Genomic DNA, 17080 nt, shown 5'->3' on the forward strand with positions numbered 1-17080 from the left:
TGTGTCTTTCTCATGAGAAGAATGAACACTTAAATAAAACACATATGACATCTCAGTTTAATGAGCTTTATAGGTGATAGATGAAACAAATATTTTTCTCAACTTAATTAGAATTTTAAAAAAATCAGGAATCAGTAACTTTTTCTTTCTCAAATATTTAATTGATAATACCTGCAGGTATCTAAGCAACCTGTTTTCTGATGTTGACAGTGTGAAGAACAATTAAATAAAACCAAAACCCAAACAAAACCCTTCTGCAGAGTTTTTGGAATAACAGCAGCAAAATATAATTTGACACTTATCATTTCTGCAAGAAACTTCATTGTTCAAAAAGAAGCAGCAGTTAATAGAAACGGATTATAATAATTTTTTTGCTCTCTTACCCTTTAACATTCTGCTGCACAGGAGCACACCCATGACCCAGGTGCTCCTGTTTAGTCCCATTGCAGTGTTACCTTCAGTGTAGTGTGCACACAGCATCCAGCCTGTTACCTAAGTAGTGTAACAGTATCTGTCCCATCTCCTTTTCTACATCTTGTGGCAGAGACTTGCATTTCAAAAAACTCTAATTTAATCTAGATAGTATCATGTATTATTAGGTAAGTAATCCTGCTACTTGGATATATGGTCATTTCCTTTCAGATAAAATAAAACAAAATGCTAGATCTTAAAAATACTGATTATGAATTTTGCTAAAACTTTAACTACTTGGGGAAAAAAGTTTTAATTGGGTACAGCACTTGACTCCACTTAATCATTATGTTAGAGTATTCAAATTTCCAGGTATTCTGAGTAAAAGATAATTAAGATAGGTAGGTTAAAACTTGGTTGTCCTCAAAGCCAGCTGACACAGGAGTTATTTATAAGGCTGCTTGCGTTTTGGATCCTGAGCAATGCAGAGAGCAACACAATCTTCCGCTCTTTTCCAGCAGTACCTGGAAGAATTGAAAGAGAGATGATGAAAAAAGAAAGATGAGAGTATGTATAGAGGGAAATCACAGACTCAAACCAACAAATGAATCATGGATGATATTGAAAAGGAGGAGTGGGCACTTTATCAGCTTTAGCCATGCTCTATCTCTTCCTTTCTTTTCTCTCTGGAAGCTATTTTCCTTTATGTGTATCACGTGTCAAGGTTATGAAATAGCTGTATGCATCCTGCTTCAGGAAGAGAGCTGTGTTCTTAGCCTGAACCCCAAATTTTCATGCATTGATGTTCATTAAGCCTGGTCTGATGCTTGGAGCATCTGCTGTGAGTACCAGTGGGTAGTTTCAGGCCCTATATCATTATGCATGGTCTTTTGCATGCTGCATTTTCCTGGTGGTGGTTCTTTTTTTTTTAATTTTATTTTTATTTATTTTTTCTTTTTGTTTATTTTATTTTGTCCAGCTTTTATCATAAGAGGTGAACTAGAATGAATGTCTGGCTTTTCCTCCTGAAAACACTTTTGCCCTGAGAAATAACAGAGGCTATTGCAAATCCTGCACTCACAGATGCAGTGTTTCTGCACCAGTGATGCCCAACATGGTGTGCATTGAATACACAGAATTTATGTTGCTGGAAGCTGGGGAATACGCACTGATCCCCTGTTCATCTCTACTCACTCAGACTGGGCATGAACAAGCAGGCTGTCACCAGCAGAGAGAGTCAGGGTTTTACCATCCATGGCAACAGTCGATGTGCCCTCCTGAAAGGAAAGAAGGCTTTTCATTTTCCATGTCCTGTCCCCAGCAGAAAGAAAATGCTGCATGTACAGAAGTCTTTCCTACTGAAAGAACACCTCAAACCTGTTCTGTTTCATGAGTTCTAGCTAAATATTCAGTTGATCATGTCTGTCTAACACTATTACCATCAATAAAAATATGGTTCATTGTTCATTGTTTCGTATCATAAAGCAGCAACCAATTGCCTGATTCTTGGAGTACACTGCCACCAATCTAACCTAGCAGTCTACAAGTTGGAACAGCTCCAGAAATTGTAGAGAGAATCTTCTGGAGTAGTTTAAACTCCTCTTCTACTTTTCTGATTCCTCATAGCTCTTTAAGTCTTGAGGAGCAATTCACAAGTCAGCAGGGGGCTGACTGAAATTGCTGAGTTCCTCCATATTGGAATGCACTAGTTATTATCTTGTCAAGCAGGGGAGACAGGTTCTTGCCAGCCACAAGCTCTTGATTCCACAGGTTGATGTAAGCTGCAGTGTAAACAAATGTCCTTCAAGACTATGATTTCTTTAATTAGTATTTGATAGTCCCTATGAATTTCAACAGAAGAGGAGCTAATAGAAATATCTGCCTCCCAAGCTAGCCTGACTTGTGTAAGCAAAAATCAGCTTTTCTTTTTCTTTGGGTTGCAAATGTATCCTAGAAGCAAACTGAATGAAGGATGTCTGGATCACCTACAATTCTAATTTAGTATAAACAAGTTTTCAGATTTTTTTATTACCTGATTCTACTTGATTCCAGTTTGACTTCAGGATGAGGGCAAATGTTTCAAGGCAGAACTGAGGTGATGTTGCTTTATTGCTTGATCTGATATATTTACAGGATATAGCCTAGGTAGTGTGCATGAAAATTCCCAACAAGGATGGATGCCAGTATTTCTGTCATCAACATACATGATGAGGGAAAAAGAGGCTATTTTTATTGTGGCAGCACTTTACAGTTATTTTTCATTACAGTTTAAAGCTGAAAGGTGGTGCCTATTGGTGATCTCTTCTATGAGAAGGAAGGGAATCATTCCAGTTTCTGTTGCTAGAAGGCTTTACTACTATTGAGTCTGAACTTAAACATGAACTCATCAGTTAACAAGTGTGAATTGCCACATACCAGTTGCCATATCCAGATATCTGAATTCTTTTTACTTTTCTCAGTTGTTCCTGGTCCATAAGCTATAGCCTAAAAAAAAAAAAAAAAAGGTTTCATCCAAGTGACCAAAGTGTCCATATTCATCTCCCAACAGCATTTAAAACGTTCTATTTTTACAGGAGAATATTCATAGAAGATGATGTTATTTTTACAGACATTAAAATTCACACTATGTTTGGTAATCTCATATTGATTCCTACTGATAAAAAGAGAACTGGTCACACCTGCCACTCCTTATGCTCCTCTGCATCCTCTCTTATCTACTCCTTCTGCCTCCTCCCACTCTCAGTTTTGCATCTATATGCTTCCTGCTTCTGTTCCTGGAACAGGAACTTCCTCCTCATGAACTCTGGGCCCTGTAAAGAGCCTGTTGAAGCAGAAAAGTTTCTTCCATTAACATTAAAAATGCTGCAGACAGGACTTCATCTTTCTCATTTTCTGACCCCTCTGTGTTCTTCCTGACATTCCCACACTCTGTCACTTTCTGCCAACTGTATTGAATTCTTTGGAGTGTGACTGCAAGTAATTCTGGGGAAGAATATGTTTTGTAAACATCACACATACAGCACAGATATCAAATGTTGACAGCTTCATTTACACCCAAACTAGACTGTGTTTGAATAAACTGTGTAGTGGAATGTTTTAGGGCAGCCCAGGCTCCCTGGTTGCTGTCCAGTTTTCCTTGTTTCCACTTTATGTAGATGGAGGAGGAGAAAAAAAAGTGTGTTTCCACACCCAGATTAGACTTGAATCACGAATGCTGCTCAAGCACTTGATTTGCATCACACTGGTGCATCTGATTTGGGAAATATGGTGAGAGGGACAGGGGAATGAATGAGCTATTTTAATCCCAAAGGAAATTAACAGAAATAAATTTCAGGTTGGTTCTGGACATGGTAGTAATGAGCTAGAAAGCCCCTGCCCTAAGCTAGTCAAATCAATGGACCAAAGACAGGTACTTCTGTTGGGGTGCATAACTTTGTCTGCTGACTATATATTGATCCCAGGCCTGGATTCATTCATTCTGAACAGTAGGCACCAATTATCCATACCTTCAAAAAAAAATTTTTTTTATAGAGAAATGATACCCCCTTACCTCTGTTTCAAAGTTATCTCCAAACATACTCAAGGATTTTTTCTGTTTTATTTCACCACGATGATCATTTAACCAGCTTGAGAAGGAAAATGGCTCCATAACAGAAGTGGAATTCAGTGGGAAAGGTGTTTCTTTCAGGAGTTCATCTGTAAGCAAGGCAGAGGGCTATCACTGACAGCCCTTGCTTCCCTTGGTCTTTGCAAACATTTTATTTGAGGGATTTTACAGACATTATCTAGTCAAAATTTTTAATAGTAAGCAGTGTTATGGTCATTATCAGGACTTTTTGAGATGAAAGATGCATATGTTATTTGTGTGTCTTTATAGAGTGACTTCAAAGATGTTGTCAGAACTGTGTATTTAAACAGTATGCAATACACTACCTAGTTCTTCCTGACATAGACTTCATTCTCTTTCAGACCACATTTTGCACTGGGAAAATATAATGTATCATCTCTGAGCATTTGCTCATATCATATCCCTCTAAAAGAGGACTTGAGGCTATAGAATGAGCTTGTTCTACATCTCACACATAGTACTGGCTTTTATGTTTCTTCTCCTCTATGGTTCTCTTCTCCTCCTCTGTTTTTAAATACATTGGCCACAGTGAATCAAACAGATTAGCACAACCTAAAATTTAATACAATGTATTTTTTGTGGTGTTCTTGGAGTATGTAGTGGCTTTGGTATTGGATTTAATTTCCAGTAATTCTCCTCCCTAAATAATTTGACTTAAAATAGCTGGAGGACTAATTGCAGTATAGCTGGAAAAATTCATTCTGCATGTTGCTGGTACATGAAATGAGCTTTAGCTGTTTACCAGCTCACAGTGAAGTGCAGAGACAGAGCCTTGATGATTCTATGTAGTTTGTTCTGAGACAGCATGGGGGAGGACCCATTGAGTAATTTCAAGCAGTAATGCCAGCCAGATGCTGGAAAAACTCCCTGGATGGTTTGCTCCCAAATGTATTGCGGTAAAAAACCTGCAGCCAAATCTTAGTCTCGGTGCTAGTAATAGAACAGCTCTTTTTAAAGTATTCAGTGTATTCATTATGCAATATTCTTTTGGTTCTGTTCTAATGCTGAATTTTACTGCTCTGCAGTGTCTTGAACATATCATTTCAGTTTTTCATTAAAGACCATTTTGTACGCAGTCTTTGAACAATATGTGAGAGGGCCAGTGCATGCGAGGGATAGCAGTGTACTCAAGGTGCTGTTGCTGTTCATGGGGTCCCAGTAAGCACTGAGTACAACCATCTCCAGATAATCTGGATGGGATCCTACTCCTTTTGTTGTAGAAACAAAATTTTGCTCTTCAAATTTCTTCTCCATTATTTTGGGAGGTTTGACCTCACCCATGCTGTGATTTTCTCATATTAAAATAATTATATTTTAAAAAAATAATTTCTCTTGACAATGCCTCTTTCAGGAAATTCTGAAAGCAATCTGAAGAAATCTGCAGCAGAAGACATTTTTTTCTTTGAAAGCTTTCTTCTTCAGGCTTTCCTTTTTTAAAAAAAGTTTACTACTTTTACATTATTTAACTCAAATATTTAAAACAACTTTTAATGAAAAGCAAACTTGTCCAGAGAAACTAAGCAGCACCAAAGAAAAAAAGGAAGTCTTTACATTAGATTTATTTTTTTCTGAACTTGTAAGCATTAACAAGATCTAGTCTTGAACGTTCTATATTTTATTGTCTGATGATACTAAAATGCAGTGTTAAGATATTTGGTGATTTAGTTTTGGTGCACTTTTCTCACAGCCACGTGACTAGTTGGGGTTTTTTTTCCTTAATTTTCACAGGTTCATCAAACATCCTTTGGAGATAATTAGGAACACATACACACTTTGTCCTTAAATTATGGATATGTGCAAATGAGGCTGCAGTGGAAAATTGCTTTTTTGACTAGGGACTGATGTAAAACAAAGGTTGAAAATATTATGATGTGTGTTCACACACAGCAGAGGAGGAAAAGAAAAGAACAATTATCAGAAATTTTATGAGAAGGTACTCAGTGCAACTGGTGTTCCAAAAGACATTAAAATATTTTGTTCTGTTAATAACTGAAATATTTATCCGTTGTGGTTTTTTTTTTTTTTTTCAGGTTAAAACTCGTCATTTGAATTTAGAAAAGTTCATTGTAGTTTTGGAATACCAGAAAGTGACCCATTGGCTGAGCTTTCTACTAAAATGCATGTCCTAGTTGTGAGAGGCATATGGGGTTTTGGTGGTGGGTTGATTGTCTGTTTGCTTTTAAAAAAACAAAAAGCATACGGAAGCTGGTAGGATAAGAGACAAATACTGAGATGCTGTGAGTATCCTGCTCAACTTGGGGAGTACTTCTTCTCCACAGTTTAAGAATCCAGCATTCCAAGCTGACAAGTAAATTCAGATTGTATATGCTGGAGATTGAATAGCAAAAAGCGGAGTCTCAAGGATGGGCACTGTGGTGCTTTATGCAAGGAGATTTGTGAATGTTCCCCATGAACATTGCAAGGAACTTGGGGTAAAAAAGAAAGCCAAAGTAGCAAAGTACGTGTTTGTATTTTGACCAAGAAGCAACACATATCTAACAATAAGTCCAAGTTTGTAGTTTAACTTCTGTCTGTTATTCTCCATAAACATAATTTTGCTATTTTCATCTTTCTGCTGATCTCTGACTCCTTTTGCCCTCATCAGCTGGGACAACACACAGGGGACAACAGCACAGAGTGGCCTGTGCCTCCTCAGGGCCAGTGTAAAGTGCAATACATGCTGCACTTACTGTGCTGCGCTGTCCTTTCTTGCTTGTGATAAACAGCCATCATCTAACAGTTTAAATTGCTTTCAAGTGAAGGTGGGCTTCTGTTTATTTAGACTTTAAGTTTCTCAGTTCAGAGCTTTTTTTTTGACACTTGTCTTATCAGCGGGCCCTAGCCTATGATGGGGTTTTGGCTTAGTACTATCTTTGATGTTAATGGCACTTGCTCAGTGACAGCATAATGGCCTTTGAAAACTGTGCCTGCATGGAATTAAGCTTTTAGAGTGACCCGGTATGATGATTTGATTATGTGTTACTGCAGAACAAATGAGAGAGCGCTGTGGTGATGAGGTATGTGACAGATGTGTGACATTATCAATAGACTACTTGACTGAGTCCTTATTTAACCCTGATGCTGATCCCTTTCATGATGCCAAAAGCTGTAGGTGTCCTAATGCTTGTGAACTTGAGCTAACAAGCTACAATGAAGAGGATCCAATCTCTTGCAGCTCCACACATATTGGAGTTGAAGCCTGGTGCTTCTAAAAGAACTGAGTATTTCTAATCAGGCTAATGGCTTATATTTAGATATTGTTGCATATATTTCTGTTTAGCCTGTACATTCACTTTCAACAGTACCTGAGGAAGTGCAAGCCTGTGTTTCTGGAGTTCTGTTCTAACAATACTGTGAGACAAGGACACGACATGTTTAATGATGGGAAAGGTAAAAATATGCCAGTAAAATGCAAGAAAATGGCACTTCTAAGCTAGACAGCTAATAGACTTGTGTAAGTTTTTCCAAGTAATATAACACTATGTGGAACAACAAATCTAATATTTTCTTACATTTTCAGACATCCATTTAAAGGTTCAATACTAAAGTCCATTTCTGCAGATCATTACTATTAAAAATTTATATCACATTTCTTTATGGAATTACAGCTTTTTTCAGGTTTTAATTACAATGTGATGATATCATGTTAAGCTGAAAAAATGTCATGTTTGCAGAATGAGTTTGTAAATATTTAAAAAAGGAAATTTACAGGTTTTAGGGGAACTTGACTTCAGTTAAACAATACTGAACTGTACTGAGACTGAGAATATTAAACTGGGCAAAGAAGGAGACACCCAGCTTGCAAGAAAAGAGCAAGTTGAAAGTAGTCACAGCCTCAACAGAGACTATCTAAAGAAGAGTTTGAGCTTGCTAGGAGTACTGTATTTCTGATGCAGTAAAGAAGACTGACACTAACTTACCAGATGTATGTGGCTGATTTGTTTAACTCACATGTAACATGGAAGGCTCCCCTTCCCTTCCCTGGTGATATTCTTAAGCTTTTTTGTCAAGAAATCAAACTGTCTCATTCTCTTGAGCCCTACTATCCCCAAGCTCTTACCATAGATCTTGTTTTCTTCAAGATTTGTTCAAAGGAAAAGAGCAATAAAGCACTAGAAATATATCAAAATAAGGTCAACTGATTGCATGTTGGCTTTATGAAAAACTGTATCTTTCAGTGATATATCACCCTTCACTTGTAGACAGAGCATTCTAGATGGAACAAGGTTCAAATCTTTAAATCCCCATATATTCTTACTAACTATCCCACCATTCTGAGGTGCTGTGCTGCCTCAGTCTGTCCTTACATGCTGTGTCCCATCTCCATGCAAGGATGTGGCAAAGTCCATTACAAATGGTGTCTCCTTCTATAGCAGCAGAAGACATCATTCAAAGTGGAGTGATTGTATCCTCTTTATTTTTTTATCCTTTAACTGAGTGTAAAATGGTCCAGACTACATATGATGAATTATTTAAAAGTTATGTATTAATTTATTTCTGTATACTTTCTAATCAGCATTTCCATGTCTTCAATACTATATTATAATGAATAATTCCAATGATAGAGTTTTGCAGCATTTCACATTTAATTGCCAACGCCAGTAATAATACATTCCCTAGGATGTTTTTCCCATATGTGCCTACCTAATTTCTATGAAAAAGTCTGTTTTATTCTCCAAGTTAACAGAAATGTCAATGAGACTAGTAGGACTTTAATACCTCTCCAAATAAAACCAGGGAAATGAAGGGCATAATTTCAGACACCTGGGTTTTAGACCAGTCCACATAAAAATCCAGAGTGAAAGCACTGGGAGTGACTGATTACTTTGAGGGTTGTTGGTTCATTTTCCTGTTGTGGATTATAGATGCAGAAGCATTTAGTTGAAATTAGAAGCACTCACTTGGTGCAACCATACATTTCCCTGTGTAACTGTATTCTTTTTTTGTAGCATGTGCTGAGAATTGTCATGACTGCTAATTTATGACTTGTCCATGTAATTATTTCTAGACAGATTTTTCTTTGTGTCATTAAATCTATGCTGGAAACTGAACAACTTTTTTTTCCTAATTGAAACTAAGAAATTTGAGAAAAGCTTTGAAAAATATTTTTGTAATAAAGAAATATAGCTTTTTCAAAGGGAGATGTCAGCAGCCAGAAGGAAAGGAATAAATTAAACCAAAAAAAAAAAAAGTCCATATCCTATTTAGGCCATAATTCTTATTAAAGTTTTTTCATGATCTAGCTAGGTTATTGTAATTAAGAATGACAACTTGTATTGAGAAATGCTGTCCACTTGCCCAATACTAACATAATTTCTGAATCTGCCTTTTATAACTCAGGGCATTTCATTAATCCTCTTTGTATGTAACTTCAGTTTGCATAGAATGGGAATAGGATACTTCATTATAACAACAGTTGAGACCTCACTCTCTTGGTGAGACAATGATTTTTTACAGCATGTGCGAGCTATTACCACTAAATAGCCTTAGAAACACTAGTGAAAATGTCAGACAAACTCCATTAGTGAGTCTTCTGTTTCAGATGTTGCTGTCTGGGGAGCATTTATGAATGTAAGGAGGAAAGAAGCTGCTTTATTAGAGAGGACATACCTGCTGTGAAACTGCTGAGCTTTATAGCTCTTAAATATTTCTTATTTGTTTCACAAAAGTCTGAACAGAAAGGAAAACAACTCTATATAGGGCATTTCTTCCTATTGCCCTGATAGGTTTATTATGTACATTATGCACTACGGGTATATATAGGTCAGTAGTGGCTTGGTTCACATGGTGAAGCATTAGGAGAGCTCCCAGAGCCCACAGTTTATGTTTTCCCTCTATGAGGAGGCTCACTTGAGAATATTGTGGGAGAAGCAGATTTCTTCCTGAAGACTTTCTTGGGTTTTTTTTTTTAATGTTGTCTTGAGCAGCTCTGGACTCTGGGAGCCTAATGAAACTTTTGGCTCCAGAGAATGTGCAGCCTGAAGTCCTGAGTCTTGGATGATACGCTGTAGTTTGGAACTAAAAAAACTCAGAAGTTTTCATATGGAAAATTATAGCAGCCCTACTCCAGACGTTGTGTTCCTACTTTGTTTCTGCATTAAATATTGCTGACTTAGGTTGGTCTGTCTGGGTAGTTCATTTTCATTATGAGCTCTGTATTTATTAGGGACCGGTGTCCACATTTAAATATGGGAGGAGAGGAAGTAGATGAAACCAGTGAGAGGTAACATGATTATAAGAATTAAATGGGTTTTATTATATGGCTCTATCCACTTTTTCCACCTACATGTCCTTTACAGTTCAGGTGCAGCTTCAGGAGAGATATAAACATGACTTGGAAGTTACTTAAAGGATCTATATATGACAGGATAAAGATGAATAGTGTGTTTACATGGTCATCTTTGCCAGACGAGAGCAATGAGGATGATACAGAAAAGAAGATTCATGTTGTTGATAGAAGTCATAGAGATGGTGTTGTGGGGAACTGTACAATTTTGATGGGTCTAGACATTTTAATATTATTAAGTCTCTGTATTGGTTAGCCCTTAATAGGAGAGTCTTTAAGATCTAAGATGTTCACATACTGTTTTTTTGGTTTTTTTTTTTAAATACAAGTACTCAGAGCAGGAAGAAGTACCATGTTATAGAAGAGAAGGAGTGATCCATTTAGGTGTGTTAGAAGCCCTTCAAGATGAGAGTAAAGAGAATCAAATAGTCAATTTTGTATACAGATACACAGCAAATAAAATTTATGTTCAAAATTAGCATTGTTATTTGAAAAAAAACATAGAGACAGTATCTTTAGAATTATTTCAATGCATTTAAAACAGAAAGGCACAAATATTTATACTGTTCTTTGAAGTTCAAAAGCATAGCCCTGTATTTGCTCTAGTGCAAATGTAGACAGAATTTCTTCCTGCATGTTTTTAGTTTTCTGAAGTAGTTGTAATTGAATTAACATTTCCCACTAGCCAGTTAACTGAAAAGAAGAAAAAAATAGAAGAATAAAGAACTGCCTCTTTTTATATATCAGTGAAACAAGACGGAGCAGCAAATACTATTGATGGAGGTTCACTGGATTAGCTACAGAGTATGACCATACAGAAGCTGATTTTTATAGTGCTGAGCTTACCCTTACAACTTCTTCAGTAGCACTGCTGAGACCACAGAACATTTACAGAGCATGCGCTAGGCTCTATGGTAACCCTGCCCCACTGACTGAAGAAAATACCTATTTTTTTAATGCTCCTTAGATTTTGTTTGCTCTGAATCACAAACATAAAACTGCCCTGTATTCTAACTGTACTAACTAGATTCTTAATCTAGACTGAAAATCATCCTAGATACACCAAAAATCAATGAAAGCTTTTCTAGTGAAGTCACTACGGGACTGGTTTTTCTATTATATATCTCTATGTTCACTCACAATACAGCTTGTTTGGGAAATAAAATTTCATTGATAATTAGAAGTAGATTAGTTTGATAAACCAATTCCTGACATTCTACCTGTACCATAAATGTTCACGAGGTTCATTTTCAAACACACCTAACTGTAGAAAAAAAATTATTGCAGTTTTTTCCCCATCATATTACTCCTAAAAGAAGTCTGGATTATTTCAGGCATGGCAGGTAAAGCTTTTGAGCTTCTGGTTACTTCTGCAAAGAATATTTAGCCATCCCTCTTTATTAGAACCGAGGTTTCTCTGTCTGAACCATCTCTTGTCCTCTTGACTAGAAAAGTGGGATGAAATAGACACATTGGGATAATCTTGCTCTCAGGCTGATTCAACTGAAAGAAGCAAGACTTGTTTTGATAACTATGATTCCTCACGTCAAAAAATATGAAAAGTAAACCAAACCAGCCTATCTTGAGAGTTGCATGTATAGCCTATATCCTAAAAATATTCACCCCTTTTGATAAAAAAAAAGGGGGAGAATATTCTCAGACTTTATTTCTGCACATGGAAACAAAGTAGTCCAGTAATAAAATACAAAACAGTTCCAGAGAGGATGCCTCAAGTAAGGATTGCATGCAACATATATTATATATTTCTGATTATATTTTTCCTGATGGCATGTGAGTCCTTCTTCTTCTGTGTCTTCACATATTTTGATTTCCCTGCTTTCAGAGGGACTTTCCCTGCTATTGGCTAAGCCAGAAACCATAGATAAATCAAGAAAATGTGCAGACTTAGTTTTGAGGTTTTTTGGGTTTGGTTTTAGGTTTGTTTTTTTTTTTTTTTTTTTTTTTTTTTTTAAAGCCATTGCAGCTTGATTGATTCCATTTACAGCTTTCCTCTATGAGTGAGCTGCAATCCAGGATTTCTTTGAAGATGCTTTTCCTCAATTTTATTCCATTTCTCTCTAAGAAGGTGAGGCAGTACTTCAGGCTTATGTAGAGAGGAACATGAGAGTGCTTCAGCTGGCACTTTTAAATTGAGGCAATTCTGGATTTTCTGAAGAGAAACTGAAGAAAAAAAAAAGGCTGAAACTCCATCCTCTGCATAAGCCAGTACAAACGATGTTGAGATATGTATTGAGTGAAACATCATGGCAACTGGCAGTATCTTGTTATATGTTACAAATGTCATGCTGGTTGCTGAACCCTACTTCTTAAAAAAAAAAAAAAAAAAAAAAAAAAAAAAGAAAGAAAGAGAGAGAGCTCCTGAGGGAATAAAACCAAAGCACTATTTTTATATCAGCTGGGTATGCCTTCAGAGTGAACATACTATCAACTTACTTCTATCTCGGTCAAACTGTTTGGTTTTGGTTTTTGTTTAAACACTGTCAGTCATACTGAGAGTTACAGGAGCTATAAACTAAAACTTTTGTAACTAAAAATGTGGGGTGTTTTCCTCATGCACAAGATGTCACTGAGATGTTGGGTTAGTTACTGTCCACAAAACCTGAAAATTGGAAAAAGGGAGCTGTTTCCCAGGCTGAAAACCTGTCGGTAAATTACATGGAAAGAGCTTCTGTGCTAAATTTATCAATAACAGTTTCTCAGAATTACTTGTTTAAAAAAAGGTGTCAGGATATATTGTAGCTTATGATTGATTGTCAGCTTTGTTCTTCAGCCCTAATCTTCTGCAAAAATATTAACAACATAAATCTTTAATTTTATCTTCAATGTTATTTTGTTTCTGCCCAAATATTATTCATTTGTTACTGACATTTAAACCCTTAGCCTGGTGAGTGATGCTTATTGCAAATCACTGTATTGAACAAGGATACTACGCGTGATACGGTATTTTTTTTATTACAGCAGCATCTAGAGGCTTCATCTGAAATTATATTTCCTCTGCTAAACACTGTGTGAACACACAGTGAGGCAGTACCTGCACTACCTAGCTCTCACACATTCCATGCAAAGAAAACCCCAAACAAACCAAATCACCAGTACCCAAACACTGGTGACATGCTGAGACTAAAACAGATTTTGACAGTGCATAGAAATAAAAGTAAGATCTTGGAGACAACCCCATTTTATTTATAAGACACATAAGCCTTTCCCTGAGAATCACATTCCCCAGTCAGTCAATGAACCAATGCCTAAAGCTGGTTCAGCAAAGTTTTCAGGCAGGATTTCTGATGCTTTACCACTTTCTGACTGCAAGGGCTTTAAGGTTGCTGTCCCATACAGAAGACTCTTCTCTTAACTTCATGTTGGCGAAAGTGTTTTAGATAACTATTTTTAAGAATGTTGATATTCAGGCAAAAAACAGCTTAACCCAATTTTAGGATTTCAGTAAGGACTTTGTTCTGTTAATGATTGAGATGGCAGACAGTGACATTTATTTTATGGTGACTATCAAGCTGAGAAATGGGATAGATGTGCAAATAACGTTTCACTGAAACTTTTGTCTCTCTTAGAGTAATTCATAACAATCACCTCAAGATATTTAGGAATTGATGTGGATATTAAGGACAGCTGGCCCCAAAAACATTTTAGAGAGGGGAAACTAAAATTTCTCTTGTGACAAGAGCTATGGAATTCAAGTTTTGAGTGTGACTGGGAGATGACATTCAAGTTGGTCATGAGATCAAGAGTGGCATAGCTGAATACAGAGCACCTGAGCCATACATACATTTCTTCGCTGGTGCAGGATGTCCCTCAGTTGCCAGCAAAGATGGGACAGCAGAGAGATTTGAAAGAACAAACCTAACTGAGTAGTGGGCTAGACTGAGCTGGTTAGCATTTGGCTAACTGATGTAAGAGCTCTCCAGGAAGGAATCTCAGGCTCTCCTGAAGATTGCACAGGCAGCTTCTGCTATTCTTATAATGATTTTCCATGTGTCAATTAAGAACCTGGTAATATCATGGAGACTTTCCAGGTAGTTCTTGCAGCAGAACTGACCAGGTTGCACTTCCAAATAGTCTATAGAGCCTGTTCCTGCAGGTGCAGAAATGGTTCTATAGTGTGGTCTTGTACATAATTAAGACATAAAGGTGGTATTTTGGGTATAGCTTATGTTAATCAATAGCAATGGATCATGCACATGCTGGGTGCCCATGTAAAGCTGTGGGCCAGTAGGACTGTAAGATTTCAGCAAAACAAATTTCTCACTGAAGGTGCAGTTGCAATATCCTTGCAATTGAGGCTTTTGTTGCCCTGCAGAAAGGCCCCATCATGTTTGAGAGCTCTGACTCCTAAAGCCAAAATGAATAACTTTGCTTTCTAGAAGGCACTTTCTCTGTTCTATGTCTCTTTCCAACAGATTTAAGTGGAGTTACAACTGGAATATCTGTTCCAGTGTGGAATTTGCAATCACTATCCACAACAGAGACAAAAAATGTGGCAAAACAGCATGGAAATAAAATGTTAAACAGACCAGACCCTACAGGAACTAAAATCATCTGGTTTTCTCTAGGTTTCCCAAGAGTAGATCACAGCTATAGGTAAAGGACTACAAGTAGTTATAAAGTGTATTAATTCTACTTGCAAAAATCTCTTTATGGGCTGTCACAAGTGAAATTTTGTTAGTATAAGACTTGAAAGGCACAGAAGGATAGAGATAGTCGCATTTCACATGAGTATACTTACCTGATAGGTGGTTATGATGGCATCACATGACCAAAGAAGATGCTGTTGGTAATCATTTATATGGAATTTCCTTGTGGTCGAGGTCATGAAAGGAATTACTTCCCAAAAATAATTTTAATTTACACAACCAGAAATAAAAATATTTTATGTGGTGAGAATCATTGCTCTTCAATCAGCAATTGTTCTAATTCTGAAATTAATTTGCATTACCTGGGTTTGGTGTTCCAGTTTTATATTGCCTTGAATTGAAAAACCTGGAATAATGAACATTTAAACAGAAGTAAAAAAGTGATGTTCTGTACGTTAAAAAAGACTAGGCAGTAATACTGGCCAGTAAGTTTTGTGCTGATAATGGATATGCCAAATCCTCAGCTACTATCACATCTATGCAAGACTATATCTATTTTACTGACAGAGGATTTGTCTGAAAGTCCTACAAGATTAATGTCACTAAACACTTCCCTTGTTCACCTTTAGTAACCATTTAACAAACTGATGAGTTAATGACATTCACACGTTTCTTAGAAAGTAGCTCTCTACCAAGTTTGCCACAGTCCTTATCATGCATAAATAATATCAATTAAAAGTATTTAGATTAAAGCAAGAGTGAAAGAAGCCTTAAAGCAGTTCAGTGATTTACGTTGATAACCTAGCATTAATCAGTGTTAATTTTTCACTCAATCCTTTTTGCACTTAGAAGCAGTGTGCTACTAAGTCTACTGGTTCAAAAAGTATATTCCAGATGGGTGTGTGAAATACTTGATTTCTCTCTTTTTTTTTTGAAAATCTGATTTGATGAATTTGGGGCATACAAGCCATGATTAAAAATTTATAAAGCAGCAATTAACTTTTAACAAGTCTATGTAAAATGCAGTATAAATAGCAAATTAATAACATAAGCCACAGACTGACAAAGATCTACAATATAATTTCAATTTTTTTTTTTTAATTTACAAAGGAAAAAGCTTACTCTTGAATTATTGGTATAAGTTGGGTGCCAAGATCTTCACAGTGAAACCATTTTTCAAAGAGGACATCAGTTGATTCTCCAACATAGTATCTGATAAAGTAAACACATTAGTCAATCCTTTTATTAACTAACTGATCAGACAGTTTCAGTCTTTTGAAGAAAATAGCTACTTGATGTTGTGTAAGAGCAACTTATTGTCAAGCCTGGTGGACTTCATTCTGAGGAATGGTTATTTGGGAAAGCTTTCTGTTTTCCTGGTTAAGTGACTTGGTGGTGGGGTGCTCAAACTTCTGTGGAGTGCCTTGTAGTACTGTTGATCAATCACAACTCACCAAATTCCTTCAGCAACCTTTCCCGATTTCATTCTGGAAATGATTGCTGGCCATAATCTCTTGGGACCAATACTTTCACCTTGGATGTAGTTACTGCAAGAAAACCTGGACCCAAATACCATTTCCAGTAACTGCTTCCGTGCCGCAATGACATAAATACCCATATTGATAGAGTCAGCTTACTTAATGCCCATGCAGGGGCTGATAAAAAAACAAGGTGGTTATGGACTTGTTAGTGAAAAATAGATGGTTTTCAGCTACACAGATTTGGGAAGTGTTTGAGTGACCCCTCTGAAGAGGAATTTAGTGCTTCACTTGCGTTAATTTCTTGTCTTAAATAAATAAATTTTGGTGAGGTCAACCAGTCAAGGTTGTTGTATGGAATCAATCTAAGGACTGGCAAATATAAAATTTACAATCAGATTTTTAAAAGACTGCAAGACTGGAAAGGAATGATGCTCCAGTCCTGTCACATATATTGTCAGTGTTTTTAAAAAGGTCCTGTGTGTCTTTTAGATTAAAGTTACTGGAATGTGTGTCTGAAGAGGAAAACAAAACTTATGTAATTATCCTGTGCATATCTGTATGTTCATGTTCTGTCTTATGTATCTATACATATATTGTCCAGAAATTTTCTAAGAGCTCCCTGGCTCCTCATGTTTTGCAAAAAGAGGATACACTGAAGAGAATAACA

The 17080-nt window shown here is 36.7% G+C and overlaps 1 protein-coding gene across 1 annotated transcript in view; it reads right to left on the reverse strand.

Annotated features, from left to right (window-relative positions):
* Positions 1-281: 281 nt before the first annotated feature.
* Positions 282-17080, reverse strand: part of HAAO (3-hydroxyanthranilate 3,4-dioxygenase) — a 36780-nt gene continuing 19981 nt past the window's right edge. Inside the window, exons 5-10 of the mRNA XM_041413591.1 lie at positions 16055-16144; positions 15295-15338; positions 3962-4107; positions 2827-2895; positions 1606-1688; positions 282-935 (exon numbers count right to left, since the gene is read on the reverse strand). Coding sequence (XP_041269525.1) covers positions 857-935; positions 1606-1688; positions 2827-2895; positions 3962-4107; positions 15295-15338; positions 16055-16144 — 511 coding nt within the window. The 3' untranslated portion in view covers positions 282-856. The remainder of the gene's footprint in view (positions 936-1605; positions 1689-2826; positions 2896-3961; positions 4108-15294; positions 15339-16054; positions 16145-17080) is intronic.

Source organism: Onychostruthus taczanowskii, unplaced genomic scaffold (assembly GCF_017590055.1).
Source record: "Onychostruthus taczanowskii isolate IOZ18803 unplaced genomic scaffold, ASM1759005v1 scaffold42, whole genome shotgun sequence".
Classification (NCBI taxonomy): domain Eukaryota; kingdom Metazoa; phylum Chordata; class Aves; order Passeriformes; family Passeridae; genus Onychostruthus; species Onychostruthus taczanowskii.